Source organism: Diabrotica virgifera, chromosome 3 (assembly GCF_917563875.1).
Source record: "Diabrotica virgifera virgifera chromosome 3, PGI_DIABVI_V3a".
In the NCBI taxonomy this organism is placed as follows: domain Eukaryota; kingdom Metazoa; phylum Arthropoda; class Insecta; order Coleoptera; family Chrysomelidae; genus Diabrotica; species Diabrotica virgifera.
The window spans coordinates 173,110,344-173,135,367 of NC_065445.1; the positions used below are offsets into that span (position 1 = coordinate 173,110,344).

At 31.3% G+C, this 25,024-nt stretch overlaps 2 protein-coding genes across 3 annotated transcripts in view; one reads left to right on the forward strand and one right to left on the reverse strand.

Moving 5' to 3' along the window:
- LOC126882222 (uncharacterized) overlaps window positions 1-22,415 on the reverse strand; it is a 39,055-nt gene extending 16,640 nt beyond the window's left edge. For both annotated transcript variants that reach the window (XM_050647030.1, XM_050647029.1), the window contains exon 1: window positions 22,196-22,415. In XM_050647030.1, coding sequence (XP_050502987.1) covers window positions 22,196-22,297 — 102 coding nt within the window. In that variant the 5' untranslated portion in view covers window positions 22,298-22,415. The remainder of the gene's footprint in view (window positions 1-22,195) is intronic.
- A 556-nt stretch (window positions 22,416-22,971) lies between these two features.
- The window catches only part of LOC114334839 (putative neutral sphingomyelinase), an 88,350-nt gene continuing 86,297 nt past the window's right edge, over window positions 22,972-25,024 (forward strand). The window contains exons 1-2 of the mRNA XM_050647031.1: window positions 22,972-23,146; window positions 23,230-23,409. Coding sequence (XP_050502988.1) covers window positions 23,109-23,146; window positions 23,230-23,409 — 218 coding nt within the window. The 5' untranslated portion in view covers window positions 22,972-23,108. The remainder of the gene's footprint in view (window positions 23,147-23,229; window positions 23,410-25,024) is intronic.

Consider the following 25,024-nt stretch of genomic DNA (forward strand, 5'->3'; position numbering starts at 1 on the left):
CTCCTTTTATACTCTCAGTGCGCGCGGGAACTGTATGCGCGGGAGAGGCCTGAGTGGGATCGACTGACGTGGGGATTCGCCGAAGCAGCGGTCGCCATGTTGCCGGCAGTCTTTTGGCGTCATCGCGTGTGTTTAGGCTGTGAGGGCGTTTTTCAATTTCGATGGCTTCACGGATGATTCTCGATTTTAAGGAGCGGACAGGGGTGATGGTTTTTGCTTTCTCGAAATCTATTTGGTGACCTGTCTGAATATGATGTTGGGCAAGGGCTGAAGTAGTGTCGGAATGTTTTACAGATATGGAATGTTCGTAGATACGGTTTTGGATTCGTCGGTTTGTCTGTCCTATGTATGTCCGTGGGCAACTGGAACAAGGTATCTCGTAGACACCATGGTCTTCATTGGGGATTTGGTCTTTTACGGATCTGACAAGATTGCACAACTTGGAGTGAGTAGTGAAGACGGTTTTGATATTTAGAGGGGTAAGAATTCTACTAATCTTGTCAGTGACACCTTTGATAAAAGGTAGAAAGATTTTGGGTTGATCGGGCGGCAAGTTTTCTTTATTAGATGGAATGGGATTTAGATGTTTCTGAATGCTCCTATTGATTTGGGTTTTATGGTAGCCGTTTTGTAAGAGTGTTTGCCTTATTGAATTTATTTCAGATGGTCTGTGATTGTCGTCACTAAGCCTTATAGAGCGAGAAACAAGAGTGTTGACAACTGAACTGAGTTGGGCGGGGTGATGATGTGACTGGGCATTGAGATACCGATTTGTATGGGTGGGTTTTCGGTACACGGAATAGGAAAAACTGTGAGGTGGCTGTTTTTGAATAAGTACATCAAGGAATGGTAAAGACTCCTCAGACTCAACTTCCATCGTGAATTGAATACTGGGGTGTATTCCATTCAGGTGGGAGAGGAAGAGATCTAACGTATCTTTACCATGGGGCCAAATGACAAAAGTGTCATCAACGTACCGTAACCAGCAAGTGGGTTTGAGATTTGATGATGACAGGGCTATTGTTTCGAAATGCTCCATGTAGATATCAGCTATTACGGGAGAGAGAGGGGATCCCATTGGGGCACCTTTGATTTGACGGTAGAATTGATTTTGGAATGAAAAGTATGTGTTAGACATGCAATGTTTTATAAGAGATAATGTGTCTTGGGGGATTTGATGTTTGGAGTCCAAGATGGAAATGGTTTCATCAATAGGAATGTTGGTGAATAAAGAAACAATGTCAAAACTGACTAGAATATCTGAGGATGAGATAGAAATATTTTTCAGAAGATCAATGAAATGGAAAGAATTTTTGATGAATGACAAGGCGTTTTCGGCTAGTGGTTGTAGGGATGAGGCGAGATGTTTTGCCAATTTCTGAGTGGGGCAATTGTATGCACTGACGATGGGTCTTAGAGGAACGTTGGGCTTATGAATTTTTGGAAGTCCGTATATAAAGAAAACTTGCCGCCCGATCAACCCAAAATCTTTCTACCTTTTATCAAAGGTGTCACTGACAAGATTAGTAGAATTCTTACCCCTCTAAATATCAAAACCGTCTTCACTACTCACTCCAAGTTGTGCAATCTTGTCAGATCCGTAAAAGACCAAATCCCCAATGAAGACCATGGTGTCTACGAGATACCTTGTTCCAGTTGCCCACGGACATACATAGGACAGACAAACCGACGAATCCAAAACCGTATCTACGAACATTCCATATCTGTAAAACATTCCGACACTACTTCAGCCCTTGCCCAACATCATATTCAGACAGGTCACCAAATAGATTTCGAGAAAGCAAAAACCATCGCCCCTGTCCGCTCCTTAAAATCGAGAATCATCCGTGAAGCCATCGAAATTGAAAAACGCCCTCACAGCCTAAACACACGCGATGACGCCAAAAGACTGCCGGCAACATGGCGACCGCTGCTTCGGCGAATCCCCACGTCAGTCGATCCCACTCAGGCCTCTCCCGCGCATACAGTTCCCGCGCGCACTGAGAGTATAAAAGGAGCTACACAGGCGAAGACAGGTCGTCACTCGACACTGAGGAGTAGGCAGATTGAGACCTCAGTGCCGCTTGACCGTTCTCCTAGAGAACAAGACACTACTGGTACGTCACGAGTGAGGGGAGTAGGCAGATTGAGACCCCGAACTCGAACGGAACCATACCCCTCTTGATAATGGCTCCAAAAAGGGTGCCGAAACGTCGAGTTATAAATTCTCAACGCGGTTCTTCCCGAGAACTTAGTAATTTTCATTTACCTGACCGCGGAAATCTTTCCGAACATATATATATATATATATATATATATATATATATATATATATATATATATATATATATATATATATATATATATATATATATATATATATATATATATATAGAATGAACTATTGCGACCTCACGTGCCAGTCTTGGTCAAGGGCGGGCAATTAATGATATGCTTTACTTTCAATCAAACATCTTTTGTACAGGGTGATATTATAATACCACAAAGATTATTTAAATGATAAAACTGAGTACCTATTTTTCGGGAGATCTTCAAAAAGTTATCACGCTCCCCAGATTGGATATGTTTAAAAAGGCGATATTTTGTCCAAGAATCATAGTATTCAATCAGAGTTTTGTTCCGATTGACACAAAACAGAAAAAAGTTATACCGATTGCCCTACTTTGGCATGAAGGCCTCACAGGAAGGCAAAAAGGAGACTTGGTGACCATGTATTACAATTTCTTTTTAGAAATGATTTAGAAATGAGAGATTATGAGCATGTTGTGATATGGGTAGACAAAACTGTTCGTCACAAAATAAAAATTGGAGGTTATTTACTTTCTTAACTTACATTTTTAACTCACCAGAGGTCTCTATTAACGAGATTGTTATTAAATACTTTGAACCTGGGCATACGTTTATGTTTGTGGACAATTTGCATCATCAAGTAGAAGCTTCTATGAAAAAAAATCCAAAGATATATGATTTTAAAGATTTTGTTGATGTTGTCCAAAAAGCTAATTTCAGCAAAGTAAAAGTTATCTATTACACCTGAAAATTTTTATGAGTGAGATGATCATTCTTCAATTTATAAATTAGAGAAACAACAACCGCGCAAATTCGAGCAATAACAGGAAAAAAACTCAAGTTGAAGAACTTGAGCTAAATTTTTTTTTTAAATGAGAACTTGAAAATGGAGGGCTTTTTACCAAAATGAATAAACCAATAAGAGGTATCACTGAAGAAAGAAAGGCCAATATTATTAAAACCTTATCTTCCTTAATGCTTACATTTTGGGAACATTTGCAAGTTAACAACAAAGCCACTGATTTGCTAAGCAACGTAGGAGCTTAAAAAATATTCATTGTGGATATTTGCAAAATAAGTATTCAATTTTATTTTAAAATTTATTTATTTAGTTTACCTACTAACGTTACCTACAGGTTTTTTTTCTTTAATGAACATGAATAAACAATTTATATGTACTCGTTTACATTTTTTTCGGAATGTCAAATAAACGTCAAATTGAAAGGCAGTTTATTTAGAAGTTCTCCTAAAAATTATTAATTTTTAAGGTTTTTTCTTAACTTTTTGAGTATTAAGAGTAGTATAAAGAAGTACTAAACCAGTGATCTGTAAGAAAGTGTGAAATTTAGCGCCTAGAAGTTAAATTTCAGGAAACAAATAATATGGAAGGTATACCACCCGAACCTCCAGATAAAGGTAAATTTTATGTAGAAATGGAAGGAGATGGGATGATGGAATATGAGGAATTAAATAAAAATAACAATAGAGTAAATAATAAGGTAACAAACAAACAAAACCAAACAAGTAGTACTATTGAGGTAAGTAACAAATTTAGTTGCAATAACGATGAAACTTTGACAAATTTAAATCAAACAGATAAGTCAGGTAAGCAAAATTTAAATAAAGTAATAAATTTAAGATTAAAACATAGATATCAATTTGGAGATAATGCACCTTATATAGTACACATAGAAAATAAAAACGGTAACATTGGTCGATTACACAGGATCGGCACGGCCCGTTTGATTTTAAGTGCAGTACCTGAAATTGAAAATAATATCACACAAATTACAGTAGTTGGTAGAAATAAAATCAAGGTAGAACTAAATAATTTTGCTAGTGCTAATAAATTAATTGATTCTCAAATTCTTAAAAGCAAAGAGTATGAGGCATATATTCCAACGTTTTTTACTCAAAAGAAAGGTGTTATAAAATTGGTAGATAAAGAGATAGAAGATAATGATTTATTATCATTAATTAAACCTAGATTTGGAATTAAATTCGAAGTATTACATGTAAAAAGAATTATGCGGAAAGTGATTCAAGATAATGGTAATACTAATTATGTAAAAACAGGAACCGTAATTGTCACTTTTAAAGGTCAGTCTATACCAAAAAATGTAATAATAGAAAAAATGATATACGAGGTGGAAAATTATACACCCAGAATAATCCAATGTTTAAAGTGTTTGAGATTTGGGCATATAAGTGCCCAATGTAGAGGAAAAGATAGGTGTGAAAGATGTGGCGAAGAACACAACAAATCTAATTGTTCCAATCCGAATAATTTACTTTGTGTATTGTGCAAAGGAAAACACAGCGCTACTGACAAGGGAGCAGATTGTACAGAAAGACAAAAACAGGAATATATTAAAAAAGTTATGAATAATGAAAATATAACATATTATGAAGCTAATAATAAATATAAAAAATGTTATTCAACAGTAAGTAAAGACCAAGAAAATACTTCAAATAAATATACAATATCTAAACGAAAAAGATCAAGTAGTATTGATTCTAGTAGTGTAGATAAAGAAACAATGGAAGCACGCAGAAAAATTTTGCAAACACCAAGAATACAAAGTCAGCCTTGTTATAATTTTAATAATCCCATTTATTCTAACACAACACAAACACAAAACGATAATCAAAATAATATAGGAGAAATAATAGTAAACTTTATTTCAGCAACATTAAATCAAATTAATCACAATTTAGATCAAAAAACGTTGGAATTATTAAAAAACAATATTTCACAATTATTATTACCTCGTGATGGCTAACGTTTCATTTCTTCAATGGAATGCGAGATCAATTAAAACAAATAAGGGTTATTTAGAAAAATTCTTGTATGACAATAAAATAGATATAGGATTAATATCAGAAACTTGGTTAAAAAAAAAAGTAATTTTATTAACTTTACTGGTTATAATGTCTTTAGGAATGATAGAGATGATGGATATGGTGGAGTAGCCATCCTTTTGAAAAAATTAATAAAATTTTACAACAGTCCTACTTTTTACCAAATTAATGACATAATGTGCAATAGCATATCAATTAAAATTCAATCCGGAAAAAAGTTAAACATTTATTCAATATACGTAAAACCAAATCTTAAAATCACTCTAAATGAATGGAAAAAGTTTTTTAATAGTCTAGAGAAGCCTTTTATAATTGGTGGTGATTTTAATAGCCACAATTATGTTTGGGGTTGTAGTACTGTAGATACTATAGGAAAAAATCTGTTAGAAGCTATTGAGGACTGTAATCTTGTAATTTTAAATAATGGTAAAGAAACTTTGATGCGTAGACCGAATAGCAATAATAAATCTGCAATAGATCTTACAATATGCTCAGCAAATATTAGTCATTTTTTCGATTGGGATGTTGTGGACGAGACATTAGGATCAAATCATTTTGCTATTATTATTAAGTCAAATATTAATGTTAATAAAGCGGAATGTGTAAATACAAAATTCCAATGGAACATAAATAAAGCGGATTGGTCTCTTTTCTCTTCTATCACTAATAATTTCATGGAAATAGATAATAATTTAAATTACCAACAATTTATAAATAAATTAAATGAATATTGTAAGATATGTATACCGGAGAAGAGAACAGGGACTAATCCACGATTTAGAAAAACTTGGTGGAATGACAATTGTAAAAAGGTAATAGAAGAACAAAAACTAGCTTTACGCAAGTTTAAACTACAGTCTAATATACAAAATTATATAAATTATAATAAATGTGTAGCGAAAACCAAAAAAATTGTATTAGAGAGTAAGCGTAATGCATGGAGAAATTTTTGTAAAACTTTAAACAAAAATACACCAATTAAAGATATGTGGAATCAAGCCAAACGATTACAAAACATTTTTAAACCACAAGTAAATCCAGTGACTGAAGGAGAATGGGTTGAGGAGTTTTTAAGAAAATTATGTCCAGATAATATATTTTCAAAAATTAATGTAATGGAAAGAAAAAACTCTATGCATCCACTTTCAATTCCATTTAGTTTCTGTGAATTAGAAATAAGCCTTAAGAATAAGAAAAATACTTCTCCAGGTATAGATAATGTACATTATATTATGTTGGCCAATTTACATCAAAAAGGGAAAGAAACACTATTAAATTTTTTTAATCAAATATGGTTATCAGAAGATATTCCAGATAACTGGAGAGAGTACCGGGTGATTCCTATTCTCAAAACAAATCGGAATCCTGATTCAGCAGAATCTTATAGAGGTATTTCATTGAGCTCCTGCATAACAAAAACACTGGAAAGAATGATAAAACTTAGGCTCGAAAGTTGGCTAGAAAAAAACAATAAATTATCACAAACACAATTTGGATTTCGAAAAAATCATTCTACTGTGGAAGCTGTGAGTCATTTGGTAACAGATATAAATTTAGCGTTTACGAAAAATTCTTCAGTAATCGCTCTTTTATTAGATGTTGAAGCAGCATACGACAACGTTAATTTAAATATACTATATAACAAAATGATACAAATAGGTCTGCCAGAATGCTTCTGTCAAAAAATAATAAAATTGTATGACTGTAGAAAAATTTATATATCGGTAAATAATAACACATTTGGTCCAAGACTAGCGATGGGTGGTTTACCTCAAGGAGGAATATTAAGCCCTTTGTTATATTTAATTTACACTTCTGATATAGAAAAAAATTTAAACTCAACAAAAATTTTACAATTTGCAGATGATATAGTTATTTATCAAGAAAACATTAAAATAGAAAATGCAGTCAAATCCATTGAAGAAGGAGACAAACATATTAAAATATGGAGTGAATTACATGGACTAAATATATCTGATTCCAAAACCAAATTATGTATTTTTACAAGAAAACGAAAAGAAATACCCAATCACATCTTAATAAACAATATATCCTATCCTGTACAAAGTTATGTTAAATATTTGGGTATTACTCTGGATAGACAGCTTCTCTGGAAAGAACATATAGACCATATAGTTAAAAAAACAGAAAAAGGAATAAACCTTCTTCGATTCGTATCACACTTACGTTGGGGAGCAGATCCAAATATTTCTTTGTTGTTATTTAAAAATAATATAAGAGCTATATTCGACTACGGATCAATATTATACAGTGACGCATCACAGTGTCATTTAAATAAAATAGACAAAATCATTAATAAATCCCTTAGATTGTGTATAGGAGCCCTAAGAAGTACACCGATAAATAATCTACAAGTTGAATGCTGTGAAATGCCGATGGATATAAGACGAAAAAAACTTGGCATCAACCTTTTAGTTAGATTGTATGAAAAAAAGGCAAGTTTAATTTCCAAAATACATCAACTGTTTTTAGCAGACTTGACAGAAAAATATTGGATAAAAAAGAAAACTCTAAATATGGTAGATTTATATTCAAAAATGACAATATATGATAAACAACTTTATAAATATGACATAAACCCAAATTATAATATTGACTTTAATAGTATGGAACAAGTTCAGGTATACTTTTTAAGGGACTATAGCAAGTTGCCTATATCTTTAAGAAAATTAGTGTTTATCTCCGACAGTTCACAAATGTTCAAAGATTATTGTATGCTATATACAGATGCATCAAAAAATATTGAAGGTGTGGGATGTGCCTATTGGGATAGCAGTAATAAAATTAGTAAAATGTTTAAACTAAATTCTATTATGAGTATATACACAGCTGAATTAATAGCGATAATGGAAGCACTAAAATATTTATCTAATATAAATCATTCAAAGTTTATAATTTTTAGTGACAGTAAAAGTTCTCTTAGTAAAATTAGTGCTATAAATCCTAAATCAAAAGTGAACTACATTGAATTATATATCATAAATAAAATTAAAGAACTTCAGCAACAAGGAAAGTCTGTCAAGTTGGCATGGGTTAAAAGCCACTGTGGAATAACTGGAAATGAAATGGTAGATGAATTGGCTAAAAACGCGGTGACACAAGGAGTATTAACCCATTATCTTTGTACGCCAAAAGATATTGAATCAAATTTATTCAAAGAGATTAAGAAAGAATGGAAAGAAAGGTATATTGATGAAAACGTAAATACAGGAAACCACTACAGATCAATCAGAAACTATATAACGGATAAACCTTGGTTTTCTAAAATGGAGTCGACAAAAGATATGATAAGAACCATATGCAGAATGAGATTTGACCACTGTCTTACTCCATCATATTTATTTAAAATTAATATAGCTGATAGACCACAATGTATTTGTGGACAGTTGGGCAATCTACAACACAAAATTTTGACCTGTTCTCTTATCTCTAATAAAGTTAATATGTTTTTAAATTCACTGTATTCTTTGACTGATGTCCACCATCCCATTAATTTAAATTATTTATTAACATTAGAAAATAATGAGTTGGTATACCGACTATTGTATAAACATATTTTAGATATTAAGCTTAAATTGTAATTGTAAAATATAGAGTAAGTATTTTTTGTAAATTGTTATATGTTAAAAGAAAAAGAAAAGAAAAGAAAAGAAAAGAAAAAAAAGAAAAGAAATATATAAAAAAAAATAATAAAATAAAAATTAAAAAAAAAAAAAATAAAAAAATAATAAAAAAAAAGAAAGAAAAAATATAAAAAAAGATATATAAAAAAAAATAGAAAAAAAATATAATAATTAAAAAAATATAAAAAAAATATGTGGATAAAAATGAATGACGAACTTGGACAGTCCATAGTAAAATAGCTTTCGAATGAAGTAGAGGGCTAAAGAAGAATGTTGCAGTTTTTACTGTGGAACTCTGAGAACATCATTTGGAAAAAAATTAATAAAAATATATATATATAAAAAATTATTAAAAAAAAATACAAAAATAATTATTTATTAGTAGAACTGTTTATTATATTAGTATTAGTTTTAGGATAAGATACGAAAAAATGACTAATAAAATAAAAAATAGTAAAATTGGCGAATGGATTTAGTGTCCGCAGTCATATAAACCCAAACAAACAACAATACATTTTTTTCTCCTCCTGCTTTATATCTATAAATATAACAATTATGATTTTTCTTAACTTAAAAGTGGTATCTTCACTGGGAGTACGTTACCACGGTTAATAATATACGTAATTCTTGACTTGAGAGTGGTATCTACCATGTTTTAAATAAAAACCAAAGATAACTACTTTTTTTATTCAGTAAGCTTAAATCTACTTATTACTAAATAAAATGCATCATAGTATCACACAATATAAATTTACATGGGGTCGGAATGTGCTTACAACTTTAAACCCCTTTTTCTCAGTTTCATAATTCTGGCAGATACCACTTTTAAGCAAAGCACGGCAGAATAATGGTAGGGGAGCAAAAGAAGGGATTTTTGCAGTTACTCGATAAATCACATAGGGAGAAACCTTATACCCTGTAAATGTACCCCTACCATATATCGTCGCCTTTATTATATAACTTGATAACTCGAAAATAGTACATAGTTCTGAGATCAACCAGCTTAAATATTTTAAAAGAGATTTGTGCTGCTACTATGATGTTGGTGTATGTTAATGTAACTCAATCTGCAGCTATAAAATACTGTTCTTTACCTTTTTGGCTACTGATTTATTTAGGTATAATGCAAATTTGTGTTCCAAGGTGGAAAAAAACATGAAAAAGTTATCAACTTTTAGCACCACCATAATGTTAAAATTTGGAAATGTCATGCCAAGTAGCATCCAAGTGAACTTTTTACCAAAACTAAAGAGTGATGAAGCACTTTATGGTGAAAACAAAACTTTTTTAAAGTGGTTAAAAAAGCTATACTTTTGTTTTTTAAAAAAGTTTCTACATTAAAAGAAAGGAAGTTATGATCAAAATAAAATTGGTTCCTATTTTTTGGTAAAAAAATCGTGAAAATCACCCCCTAATTAGCATCTGAAATAAAATTAATCGTTACCACTTCACAAGTTGCTTTACTCGTGTATATATTGTTTATATGATCTGTAAGTTTCTTCGGTTCAAAGTCCTTATTTTTGAAAGGGCTGTAGTTGAAAAGTCTTGAACGAGTCACTAATCACGAGTGTATGCACATTTTAAACAGCCATATCTTAACCAATTTTTGTCTTACAGAAAAACAAAAAATCCAAAATATTCAGAAAAGCAAAACCTGTTTTTTACTTTTTGTGATTTTTGGTATTAAGTTATTTTGAAAAAAAAAGCATTTTTTTCAAAATTAAAAGTTAAAAAAATTTATTTTAAAACCAAATTTTTTAAAAAATAAGCCCTTTGAACATATGAAACTTACAGATCATATTAATGATACATAAGTAGAGTAGCTTGTGAAGTGGTAACAATTAATTTAATTTAAGATGCTAATTAGGGGTCATTTTCCTGAGTATTTTTGACCAAAAAAAAGAGGACTAACTATATTTTGAACGTAAATTGCTTACTTTTGGTGCTAAAAACTTTTTAAGAAATAAAAATTAATATTTTTTAAACACTAAAAAAGTTGTAACGAGTTTTTCCCAAAAAGTGCATAATTTTTGATTATTTCACGTTGAAATATTCGCTTTGAAATTTGACGGATACGAACCTACCTATATTTTATTAGCTACAAGTTTGCTTCTGCTAGTTCTAGAGAGTTCATACAGAAACCATTTTTTCATTTTTTTAGAGGCTATATTTTGATAAGAATATGTTTTTGATAAAATACTTCCTTTTTGAGTTATTTGCAAAAAACCGCCTAAAAACTTTTTTCTTTTTTTTGATGAAAAATTAACATATTTACTCGCGAATAACTCTAAAAGTATTAACTTAGAGAAAAAATGCTATAAAACAAAAGTTGCTTGGAATTAGTCAGTTTATCCATTTCCGGACTTATTTTGAACGTAAATTATTTCACCCCCGAGAAGGGGTGACATTCACCCCAGGACAAAAGCGCACATCGGCACAATATCACTTTTCTTCTTTGACATGTTACCTATGTGCAGGTACCTATGCCAAATTTCATGTCAATTCAAGTGGTTCTTTAAAATTTGGTGCAAAAACCGTTATTGTACTAAAAACAACAGAAGAAAATAGCACAAACACAATTGCTTCATAAACAGAAGTGTGACAAGGTGATTTCCTATTCAACATAGTAGTAGAAGGAATAATAAAAGTTAGCGGAGTAAAGGAACTATAGCCCACTCAACACAAATTGTTGAGATTACATAGTTCTCTATTATTTAATTATATTTAAATATACATTATTTAAATGAACTTAGGAAGGAACTGGAAATAAAAAAAAGTACTGGTGAAACAAATCTGACTATCAAGTATGTGCATGGAATTCCTAAAATATTACCTATTAAAGAAAAAAACTAATCTGTAGGGATAAATCTAATTTAAATCATTCAAAGCTATCTGTTTATTTTCATAATGTGGGAGGCATGCGTACGAAGTTGACAGATTTTAGTCTAAGTGTATTGTGTTCGAGTTATGATGTTATTATACTTGTTGAAACATGGTTGACAAATAGCTATTCTGATTCAGAATTGGACTTGGATTCTAATTATAATATCTTTCGAGCACATCGTGATAATTTTGATTATTTTAAAGATAAGGGAACCGGTGGTGGTGTCCTTATAGCCGTTAAGAAAAAGTTTAACAGTTTTGCTCTATCTATACCGCATATTAAAGTGGAACAAATTTTTGTACTAGTTAATATTGGAATAGAAAAAGTTATTTTTGGCTCTGTGTACATACCGCCACGATCTGGTCATGAAATATATGAAGATCATTGTAATATCCTTGATTTTATATTAATGAACAATAACTCTACTCTACTCTAAGGTTTTTATCTCTGGGGACTTTAATCTTCCGAATGTTACGTGGACAAACGATAATTTAGGAGTTAGTTTAGCAAACTATCCACCAAATTCACCAGCTTTACATATGGTTAATTGCTATAGTTTCTACAACCTTTTTCAAAATAATTTTGTGTCCAATAGTAGAAATGTAATTTTAGACTTAATCTTTTATAATTGTAACGAGTTGAGTGTTGTAAATGCTGCTGATTTAATTTTTCCTAACTCCCTTAACCACAATAGTGTAATGTTCGATGTTAATATAATAAATAACAGTGATTCTTTAAAGTGCGCAGAGTCATATTATGATTTTAAAAACGGTGATTACATTGGTATGAACTTTTTCTTGTCGGAAATAAATTGGAAGTCACTAAAGGCTTTGAATATTGAGGACGCTGTGTCTAAATTTTACGATATTATCAATCATGCAATAAATTCTTATGTTCCTCAAAAAGTATGTAAGACAAGTACATTTCCAGTTTGGTTTAGCCCTGAGTTAAAACGATTAATAATAGAAAAGAAAAAATATCATAAAAGGCATAAGATGTTCAACAATTATGATGATTTTATTATTTTTCATAACTTAAGATCTGAATGTAGTAGACTAAGTAAAGATTGTTATAATTTATATGTTAGAGATTCTGAATTTAGAATTAATAGTGACTCACGCACTTTTTGGAAATATATAAACAGTTGCAGGAAAAATTATGATGTACCATGCCATTTATATTTAGGAAATGATCAAAGTAGTTCTGGGGAGGAATAAGCTGTGAATTTATTCGCCAAATTTTTTTCTACAGTGTTCACTGACCACAATACTACCTACCCCCTCTCCCCCCCCCCCCCACATTATCAATTTGAAAATGCTAGTAACATTAGTTCATGCTCTTTTGACATTAATACTATTTTTGAGAGTATTCACAATTTGTCTCCTAAACTAAATTTTGGCCCTGATGGCATTCCTAATTATCTATTACAACAATGTGTTTGTACTATATCTAAGCCATTGTATATACTCTTCAATAAATCTTTGCAAGAAGGAGTTTTCCCTGATTGCTGGAAACATAGTTACGTAAAACCTATATTTAAATCTGGTTCAAAGTAAAATGTTAAAAACTACAGAGCAGTTTGTACTTTATCGGCAATTCCAAAATTATTAGATTATTTAGTTACCGTAAAATGGGGTGTATTTGACCGTTTTTCAACTTCAACTAAAGATATTTTCTAGATAACAAAATAAAATGTATTATATATTTTTGCATAATATGTGTATAGGTCCTAACTTTAATTTTAGTAGAAACAACAACGGGTATTTTAAAAAACCAAACTTAGAAAAAATAAATTGCTTCTTTGGTCAACTTCACCCCTAACGGGGTGAAGTTGACTGCCTATGATTTTACTTAATAAAAATTATTTTTAGTTAACTAGGATGAAGATAAACACATTAAAATAATTTTAAATTATAATAAACATTTTAATCAACTTTTTATTACATAAAGTTACTTATTTAAAATTATATATATGCAGCCAAGTCCAAAACAAAACACAGCTCGCCTCTTCGGCAAATTTTTGGCGCATTTAATACTTTTATTATGTTACTTAGAGGAACATTGTCTTCGTCAAGAATATCAGGCCATATAAATTTTCCCAATTTTGAGAGTTTTAGGAAATTAACATTAGCTTCATCATCTTTAATCGCTGAAATGTGTCCTTCAAAATGTTTAATATTCTTCTTAGTTTGATATTCTATTACTTGTCAGTCTGACTTCTATTATCCATGAATTTGCTTGTATATTATTAATATAAAAGTATTCTGTTTCCTTAGCAATATTACTTTGAATGTCTGCAAGTTGATGGTCTTCTTATCCTTATGTGAGCTCCACACTCTCGCCAAAGTCGATCGAGGTTCAACAAGTACGAGAGTGTAGACGGCCACCTTGTGCAACTTTGCCTCGCTTCGTTCTACTTCCGTTCTCTGTCGGTCTGGCGCGTCCGAGTCAAAGGGATCTTTGTCAGTATCGCACCGCTTGAATGTGTTCCTCGCGAAGTAGAACTAGTGTGTAGAGAGGTACTTCGGACTTCGGTCAACTTTGGCGAAGTAACTTCGCCGAGAGTGTGGAGCCCGCTTTATGCTTATACACACTCGGCATTTTACAAATTTATTGTCGATAAGTAGGTAATTATCTTTAAAAATATTTTACGCGTCAGCTCCCGTCCGCGTTTCAAACTACGAAACAATAAAGCAGCGTCGATTCAATGTAGGTCCTGCAAGTTTTGACCTGATGGACATCTTCACCCCGGCGGTCAACTTCGCCCCAAATTTAAGCGAAAAGTGCATAAGTTAGCAAATTTGAAGATTGTAACGAAACTTAAAAATTAATTCAAAATTAATAACCGGTATTTTTATCTACAGTTAATGATTCGTTGAAATATTACCAACAGTAACGATTCCAGTCAAATTCCAACAGTAATCCTAGAACGATTCCAGTCAAAGACTTTAAGAACTATAGCAACTGCCCCTTGGTTTATTTCAAACCAGGTCATTTACAGTGATTTAAAAATCCCTACAGTGAAACAAGTGATCGCGCAGTGTAGTGATAAATATCTAAAGCGTCTTGAAGTGCACTCCAACAATCTTGTAATCGGTCTCCTTGATAACAGTGTACAAAATAACAGACTAAATATTCGTAGTCCACTGGATTTGCCCTTTAGACCAGGGGTTCCCAACCGGTGGTACGCGTACCACTGGTGGTACGCGGGAAGGTTTCAGGTGGTACGCGTCACGTGGGTGAAACAAGCGATTACGCTGCTACGCAACTACTCGTATTTGTACGATTTGATTTTCATGAAGAAGTTATAGAAGAGATTTTGTTCTGCAAATCACTTGAATCAAACGCTACAGCGGAATTCATTTTTAATACAATAAATGAGTATACATGATCAAAATAGGCGTTCCTTGGTCAAAGTGTATCGGTGTATGTACAGATGGAGCAAAAGCTATGTCAGAAAAATTGACAGGGCTAGCAGCAAAAATAAAGAAAGTTGCTCCTGAATGCCGAAGTACACATTGCGTCATACAGCGAGAATAATTAGCTGCTAAAGGTATGCCGGAAAATATGATCTCCGTTTCATCACATACTATGAAAGTTATTAACCTCATAAAGGCTAGGGCTCTTAATTCAAGGATATTCTCCTTGACGTGTGGAGATATGTGTGGCAAGTTCAAAACTCTTCTGTTGCATGTAGAAGTGAGATGGTTATCTCGAGGGAAAATTTTCACCCGTCTCTTCCAACTGACGTCAGAAGTTTTAATGTTTTGAACTAAAAAAAATTATGACATGAAAAACTTGTTCTGTAATGAAGAATGATTGTCAAGATTGGCGTATCTAGCTGATAATTTTGACAGACTCAACACGTTGAACATGGGTCTTTAGGGAGCAAACACAATACCCTTCACAGCCAATGAGAAAATAAACTTTCAAGAAAAACTGGGTTCTTTTATGTTCTTAAATACAGGGAAATAATGTTTCTGCATTTCCTAGGCTGTCATCGTTTTTTGAAGAAAACAAAATATCTGCAATACCAGATTTGGTTGCTGATATAATTCTTCTTTTGGAATATTTTCAAGAAAGTTGTAATAAATGTTTCTCTGAAGATTATTTCAAACTTGATAGAATCAGAAATTCTTTTGCAGGAACCTCACCAAATGAGTTGGAATTACAGGAAATATTCATCGATCTAAGAGCAGACAATTCTATGAAGGACAATTTTAAAGGTTAATCCTTAATTGACTTCTGGATCGGGTGCAAATCCGAGTATCCAATGCTCTTCTGGCAAGCTACGCTGTTTTTAATGCTATTTGTCACTAGTTACTTATGTGAGACTGGTTTTTCTGAACTATTGTATATAAAAATAAATATAGAGATAGACTAGTGTAAATATTTTACTAAAAAAATTAGGAATTGGGGGGGAGCTTCCTTAAATTCCATGCCCCTGGTGTTTAGTGGTACGCCAAAATCTTCAAAATATTTCAGGTGGTACGCAGTTGTTAAAAGGTTGGGAACCCCTGCTTTAGACAATAGACAACAAGTAAAAGTTTAGAATAAGTTTAGATTAAGTAGTGTAAATAGATATAAGTCATACCAATGTAGATCAAGTTAGAAAAATACTCAACCAATAGAGTTATAGCCACTGGGCGATCACTCTTAATGTAAAAATTCTGTTCAACAAAAATGCTTAGTGTTTATGGTTTGAAATAAACAGATGGCGTTTGTAACAAAAAAAAAGATAATGATTTTTATAACAATGTTTAAGAATATTCATTTTCTCTTACAAATTAAGTTAATAATTTCGTGGCCGCGTTTTTGGTATATACAAGAAAAAAAACTCTTAAATTTAACATAAAATATAGTCTAAGAGCTAGTGAACCCTCCGACTAACGGTCGTCCTGTAAGGCTAGAAATTTGTCTAGTGATAATTCATAGCACACCAAGGCTAAAAACCATGACCTGGCAGGTCTCAGCGGTGCACGTGTATCTACCAGGTGAATCGAAAAGTGCAAATTTAGGGGGTAAAATAAACTTTCTCCTGTAAGGTTTAAATTTAAGTATGTGTTTGAGTAAGTCATTTAGAAGAAATGTGTACAATGACAGGCGATTCTGAAGAGCATAAGACCTTGCCAGGCGAGGGGAAAGATTAGGGGTTTCTCCTAAAATTATTCTTTTTGCATCGAACAAATTTTTTTTAGGTTTTTTGAATCATTCCAAACAGAAAAGGTCCTTAGTGATTTTTCTCTTAAGTTAATAGTTTTTGTTATATAAGCGATTGAAAATTTTGAAAATTGCGAAATCGGCCATTTTTAACCCTAAATCGGACATTTATCTAAAAATTTAAATATTAGCAAGGTACGTAGATATTCCTTAAACATTGGTTGATGAAATCCCGAAGAGTTTTTTGCAATAAAATATCGAAAACCCCTTTGTTTTTTTAATTGCTAATCAAGCGGGCGCTACACTGTAGTATAAGTGAGGACGTTTGAGTTTGCATAAATTCATTATCTCGAGAATGGGCAAATTTCAAGAGAAATCCTCAGACAGGTCGATTTTTATTTTTGAATTAGGACTTTTTGGTATATATATAATACTAGTGACGTCATCCATCTGAGCGTGATGACGTAATCGATGCTTTTTTTAAATAAGAGTAGGGGTTGTGTGATAGCTCATTTGAAAGGTTATTTAATTCTCTATTCAGTAATATAAACAATAACATAATTATTTATACAGGGTGTACAAAAAAAATTTTTTCTTCTATTTGTCAAATTTAATCAAAGTTAATTTAATAAAAAAAAAATTCTTTGTACACCCTGTATAAATAATTATGTTAATGTTTATATTAGTGAATAGAGAATTAAATAACCTTTCAAATGAGCTATCACACAACCCCTACTCTCATTTAAAAAATCATCGATTACGTCATCACGCTCAGATGGATGACGTCACTAGTATTATATATATGCCAAAAAGTCCTAATTTAAAAATAAAAATCGACCTGTCTGAGGATTGCTCTTGAAATTTGCCCATTCTCGAGATAATGAATTTATGCCAACTCAAACGTCCTCACTTATACTACAGTGTCGCGTCCACTTGATTAGCAATTAAAAAACAAAGGGGTTTTCGATATTGTATTGCAAAAAACTCTTTGGGATTTCATCAATCAATGTTTAAAGAATATATACCTACCTTGGCAACTTTGAAATTTTTAGATAAATGTCCGATTTAGGGTTAAAAATGGTCGATTTTGCAATTTTCAAAATTTTCAATCGCTTATATAACAAAAACTATTAACTTAAGAGAAAAATCCGTAAAGACCTTTTCTATTTGGAATGATTCAAAAAACTTAAAAAAATTTGTTCGATGCAAAAAAAATAAATTTAGGAAAAACCCCTAATCTTTCCCCTCGCCTGGCAAGGTCTTATGCTCTTCAGAATCGCCTGTCATTGTACACATTTCTTTTAAATGACTTACTCAAACACATACTTAAATTTAAACCTTACAGGAGAAAGTTTATTTTACCCCCTAAATTTGCACTTTTCGATTCACCTGGTAGATACACGTGCACCACTGAGGCCTGCCAGGTCATGGTTTTTAGCCTTGGTGTGCTATGAATTATCACTAGAAAAATTTCTAGCCTTACAGGACGACCGTTAGTCGAAGGGTTCACTAGCTCTTAGACTAATATGTTCAACATACATTTACAATAAACAGAATTAGCATAAAATTTACTAATATTAATAACCAAAAAAAATAAGCATGTTGGAATCATTTTCACACTTTTCAGTCAAATTCACCCCAGCGGTCAACTACACCCCATTTTACGGTACTAAGCAGCTTACTTGTGAACTCAGTAGTATTCTGGTGAATGAACAACATGGTTTTGTACAGGGTAAATCTACAGTAACTAATTTACTTCTTTATCAGAATGACATTGTTATTGCTTTGGAAAACAAGTTACAAGTAGATTCCATCTATACTGAGTTTTCGATAAGGTCAATCATAATATCTTACTTGCGAAACTTACAGCATGGCATTTCTGGAAGTATCTTTGATTGGATGCAAAGTTACCTGACTAATCGAAGTGTAAGTGTAAAAATAGGATGTTTTCTTTCTAATGCTTTTACAGCTACATCTGGAGTACCGCAAGGTTCCCACTGTGGCCCGCTTCTATTTAATTTGTTCTTGAATGATGTTCACTCTATTTTTAAGGAAGTTAAATTTTTATGTTTGCTGATGATGTTAAAATATACAGGGTGTCCAGAAACTCTACCGACAAACGAAGACAGGAGATTTTTTAGATAATTTTAAGATAATTTAACCCAATTCACCTAGTCCGAAAATGCTTCCTAAGGGAGCTAGAGCTCTTTGAAGATGGCGTCATCTAATTAGTTTTTATTAAATACCTCCAGAACGCTTCTATTTAGAAAAACGAAAATTGGTATGCTTATTTATTTTCCAGAAATGAATCGATTCCATTCATTGTGAATTTTAGTACCGGTCATAGGCGTACATTTTGGGTAGGGCAACGGTTATTTTATCGCATAACTTTTTTGTCTTTAACTTTTAAGCATTTTTGACACTGGATTATTAAATTGTGAGGTATTCTAGTACTAAAAGGTACTCTTGCTTTAAGTCGATAGGACACACCGTTTTCTAGAAAAATCGATTTGAAAGTTTTTCGTTTTTGGAATTTGAAAAAATTGAAAAAAATTTTCAAAAAAAAACGATGTATTTTACTAACTTAAAGCAAGAGTAACTTTTAGTACTCGAATACCTCATAATTTAATAATCTAGTGTCAAGAATGCTTAAAAATTAAGGACAAAACAGTTACGCTATAAAATAACTGTTGACCTACCCAAAACGGACGCCTATGACCGGTACTAGAAATTCGCAATTAATGAAATCGATTCATCTCTGGAATAGAAATAAATGTACCAGTTTTCGTCTTTCGAAATAGGTTTTTTTTGAAAATTTTTTCTGAAATTCAAAGAACGAAAAATTTTGAAATCGATTTTTCTAGGAAATGGTGTGTCCTACCGGCTTAAAACAAGAGTACCTTTTAGCACTAGAATACCTCACAATTTAATAATACAGTGTGAAGAATGCTTAAAAATTAAAGATAAAAAAGTTATGCGATGAAATAACCTATGATCGGTACTAAAAATTCGCAATGGATGGAATAGATTTACCTCTGGAAGATAAATACACGTACCAATTTTTGTTTTTCTAAATAGAAGCGTTCTATAGGTATTTAAGAAAAACTCATTAGAAGACGCCATCTTCAAAGAGCTCTAGCTCCCTTAGGAAGCATTTTTGGACTAAGTGAATAGGATTAAATTGTCTTAGAATTATCTGAAGAATCTTCTGTCTTCGTTTGTCGGTAGAGTTTCTGGACACCCTGTATAAGACTGTCAATAATGAGGATAACATTTTTCAGCTTCAGTCACAAGTAAATGATTTTTATGAGTGGTGTGGTAGAAATGATATTTAACTTAATATTAATAAATGCTTTTTAATAACTTTTGCTAGATCCCATTCGCCTATTCACCATCAATATTTTATTAATAATACTCCTGTCACACATGTGAACGAAATTGGGGATTTAGGTATAATATTTGATTGTAAATTAACATTTTACTCTCACATTGACCATACTGTTTCGAAGGCATTTAAGATGTTGGGTTTTGTATTACATTCATCAAAAGATTTATCAATTCACACAACAAAAATCTTATATTGCAGTATCGTGAGATCAATTATTGAATATGGTTCTCTGGTCACCTAGTTATGCATATCAAATCCTAAATATTGAAAAGGTTCAAAACAAATTTTTACGTTTTGCAGCTTTTAAGATGGGTTTAACAGTTGGAAAATTATACTTATGACAATATATTAATATATTAATGAGATTAAATTTACAAACTCTTGAACGCAGAAGAGTCATGTTGGACATTTGTTATCTTTGCAAAATTATCTCTGGTGTTATTAACTCCAAAGAATTGTTAAGTCTTGTATACTTTAATATACCTGCTAGATTGACACGAAATCCACAAATATTCAAGGAACAACGGCATGCTACAAATTATGGTCAATATGCACCAATTAGTAGATTGACCCTGTATGGAAACAAGTTTAGTCATCTAATAGATCTGTTTGGTTCTTCAGTTTCCTCTATTAAACAAGAACTCAGGCGTCTTGAATTTTGAATTTAAAAAAAAATTAAATATATTTAACTGTTATAATTGATTCAGTTGTTTTCATCATTTAAAAATATTTTACATTCTTTTTATTTTTTATGTTTGTGTTTTATACTTAGTTGTAATTTTACATGTATCTAAATTTTATATTTTCATTATTACGACGAAAGCTCTGCTTTATTGTATTTTGTATGTATTGGGTTTATCCCGTTAATAAATAAATAAAATAAATAAATACACTGCAGAAATCAAAGTCAGAATTGAAAAAGCACATTCTAATTTTATGAAAATGAAAAAGTTCATAATATGTAGCAAAAATTTAACATTAGCTCTTAAAGTATGCCTAACAAGTATGCAGTGTATTATACTATGGAGTGGAATCATGGACGTTAAATGTAGAGACAATGAAACAACTTAACGCCTTTGAAATGTGGACCTATAGAAGAATTATGAGGGTTTCCTGGGTAGATCGAGTTACGAACAATGAAGTACTGAAAAGAATAGGCAAAGAGAAGGAAGTTGAACTTACAATTGAATCGATTATTGTTGAAAGGGGGTAAGCTTCATTTTCTACTTTTCGAGTTACAGTAGAAAAGCCTTTTCTCTTTCTTTATCCGTGGGTGTCCTTTGGTGTTAAAAGGAAGCAAGCACTGATGCACTGCATGGATATATTTTATACTGCGAAACTGCATTTAACACCAAATGACATGCATATAGAAAGAGAGAAGGAATTTTTACTATAACTCGAAAAGTTCAAAATGGTGCTTACCCCCTTTCAACAATAAGCGATTCAATTAAAGAAAGAAAACTACAGTATATCGAACATGTGATGCGGGGCGAGAAGTATGGCATCCTGCGACTCATAATGCGAGGAATGATAGATGGCAGAAGAAGCATTGGAAGAAGTTGAATTTCATGGCTGAAGAACCTGAGAGAATGGTTTGGATACAGCTCAAAACAACTATTTAGAGCAACTGCCTCAAAAATTAATATAGCTATGATGATTGCCAACCTCCGTAGCGGAGATGGCAATTTAATTTAATTTACAACCTCCAATTCAAGACTGACATGATTAAGTACCTACATTATTTATTATGAATTTGTTTGGGAAAACTGTAGTAAAGTTTATTTTATTCTTATTTATTTCATATTCATATTTATTTCATATCAATGAAGTTATTTTATATCATGGTTTTAAAGTCGATGTTTATTTATCTACAAAATATAATAGTTATAATATTTCCAATATTTAAGTTTAGATCAAACAACACCTACAAAATATTTAATACATTACTTGGTACTGTGCTCTTCCCCGTTCTTCTATTTGGGAATTATAACTGGTATTTGCTGTTAGACTCAGATAACAAATTAGAAAAATACTAATACACACAAGCATATTACTATTGTTGTTGTATAATATTAAAGTTATATACTTATAAACCGTTTGTTTGAATTTGAAAAGATTTGTTTGTTTTACTTTTCAAAACATTTAAACAAACGTCAACCTCAACGTCAATTTCCTGTATTCTTCTGTTTAATTTTGCTTTACTCATTTAGTTCGACATCTATCGTATCATTCTCACGATTGCTAACGATGTCATGATGTCAACCTAACCCACATAGGCAAACATTTTTTTTTAGTACGGAGTACGGGGACTTAAATCAGCAATTTCAGTGATTAACATTGTGTTGGCATTTTTTTTCCAATTGTTTTAATAAAAAATAAGAAATAATCCAAATTAGGAAATTACATAAATTGGAAATGCATTAAACTACAACAATACAAACTTTTCTTTGCTGTACAAAAATGAAAAATAAGCCTAAATTGTATTTAAAAACTATGAATAATAATTACGTAAAATTTATGAAATTAATTACATAAATTTGTCAATTTTACCAGTTCAAAGGTTTTACTTTTTGTTTAAATGCAAATTCACCTGTGTATTTCCAATGCATTGTATGTAATTATTAATTATTGGTAATTGCAATATCTGATAGAGACGCCTATGTGTCGTCGTAAACATTTAATTGCTAACTTCATGGAGGAACTCAAACTGTCTTTGTTTAGGAATGCATTTCACTTTCACTTTCACTTCACATGACAAATAGATTTCAGTCTTCACAGTTCATATTATTCAACATTTTATTTATTTTCTGTATATCATTCAAAATTTTCAGTGTCAGTGTCAGCTCTAGACTTTTTAAACATGAGTCTAGAATTCAAAGTTTTTACATTAAATTGCTGGTATGTAATTTTAATATTGTTCAAAATTGTTTATAAGTATTGTCAGTAAGTAACTAGCATTTACTTAAGTAAAAATATTTTAGGGCAATTCCTATACCCACTCTGTCTAAAAACAGAAAACGGCGATTAAAAGCGATTGCAGAACATATATCAAATAGTCATTATGATGTTGTATGCCTTCAAGAAATATGGAGTGATCAGGACTATTATTCAATAAAGGATGAGGTGGCTGGAGTTCTCCCATATTCTCATTATTTTTACAGGTAACACAAAGGACTCTTGCTTCTGAATGCTATTTTAGATACATGTTTGTGTTACTAATAATTTTTGCATGACTATTTCGACAAACACAATGTTGTAACTCAAGTTAGATCTATTTTCAAATTTCAACACAGGCGAATTCAGCAAAAAATTGCGCACACATCAATATAAACGGCATAGTTTAATTCTCAATAGTTAAATCAATTTATCGAAATGAAAAAAAAAAGATTTACTGACTTTTTTCCTTTTTGATAGTTGAGGTGGACAAAATAAATGTAAAATAGTTTTTGCTACTTGCTACTAGTTCTATGTAGTGAAAAAGTTTAATATTAATATTACACATGTATTTTTTAAAATAGCACATTCTCAAAACGAGGGTGATTAATTGCATGCCCTTGTAGAAAAAACACAAAAAAAAAACATTAAGTCATATATACTTAGTTTGTTATTTTCTGACCGTGAATTTTTAAATAGAGATATTTTTATTCTTGAGTTTTTCGGTCTAATAAATAAAACTCTTTTCTTGCTTAAACGTTTCAGCTACTTGCCATTTTCAATAAGCACTTTAGTGATTAAAACATTACACTTTTAACAATATATTTTCACCTATGCGTTATATTTTAACATTCACAGAAATGTATGCTTCATTCTCGAGATGTTAACGAAGAATTCTCCGTTAACAGTTAACATATTGAGAATGAAGCATACATTTTTGTGAATGTTAAAATATAATGTGTATATGAAAATATATTGTTAAAAGTGTAATGTTTTAATCATTAAAGTGCTTATTGAAAATGGCAAGTAGCCGAAACGTTTAAGTAAGAAAAGTGTTTTATTTATTAGACTGAAAACCCCAGCAATAAAAATATCTCTATGTAAGTCATATATGCTCCAAACCAATGGATAACCATGATATGATGTGCCAAAGCATCAGGCAAGACTTAATCCATAACTGAAATAAATCAGAAGCAAATTCTAAATTTTAACTTATTTAAACTTATTAAACCAATAAAGTAAAATTGACTAAAATTAAATATTTACAGATATGCAATAAAAATGCGAAAAATTTGAGATATTTTAAACTATGTTTTCTAGAAAATAGAATTTCTAGATATAGAATATTTTTATTATATTCTTTTTATGATATTATTTAGTCATAGAATTTCCATTTAAAATTGTGAAAACTGTGAGTTGATATTTTGTTTAAATATACCATAAAAAGTAATTTTCTCCTATCTATATTGCCAATAACTCAAAACTTACAACCTTTTAATAGTAAAAGCGAAAAAATAATTAACACAAAAAGTGTAAAATGGTTGTTAGGCGAGTTACAACCTTTTTCTATGAAGAATAATGTTTAATCTCAAGGTTGTATCTCGATCAAACTCCAGATTTTCAATAGTTAATAAAATTACAACACAGACATCTTAGTAATCCCTTTATTATGTTATAAATATCATATCGCATTAGTGTAAAAAAGTAATCATTTCGCTAAAAATTTTTAAAAATTCAAATTTTTGTTTTTTGTCTCTCCAGTAAAATTGCTAATAATGAGTTACAACCTTGTTTGATCAGGCTGTCGATTTGTGACTATATTGTTACTGTTTTAAAATTTTT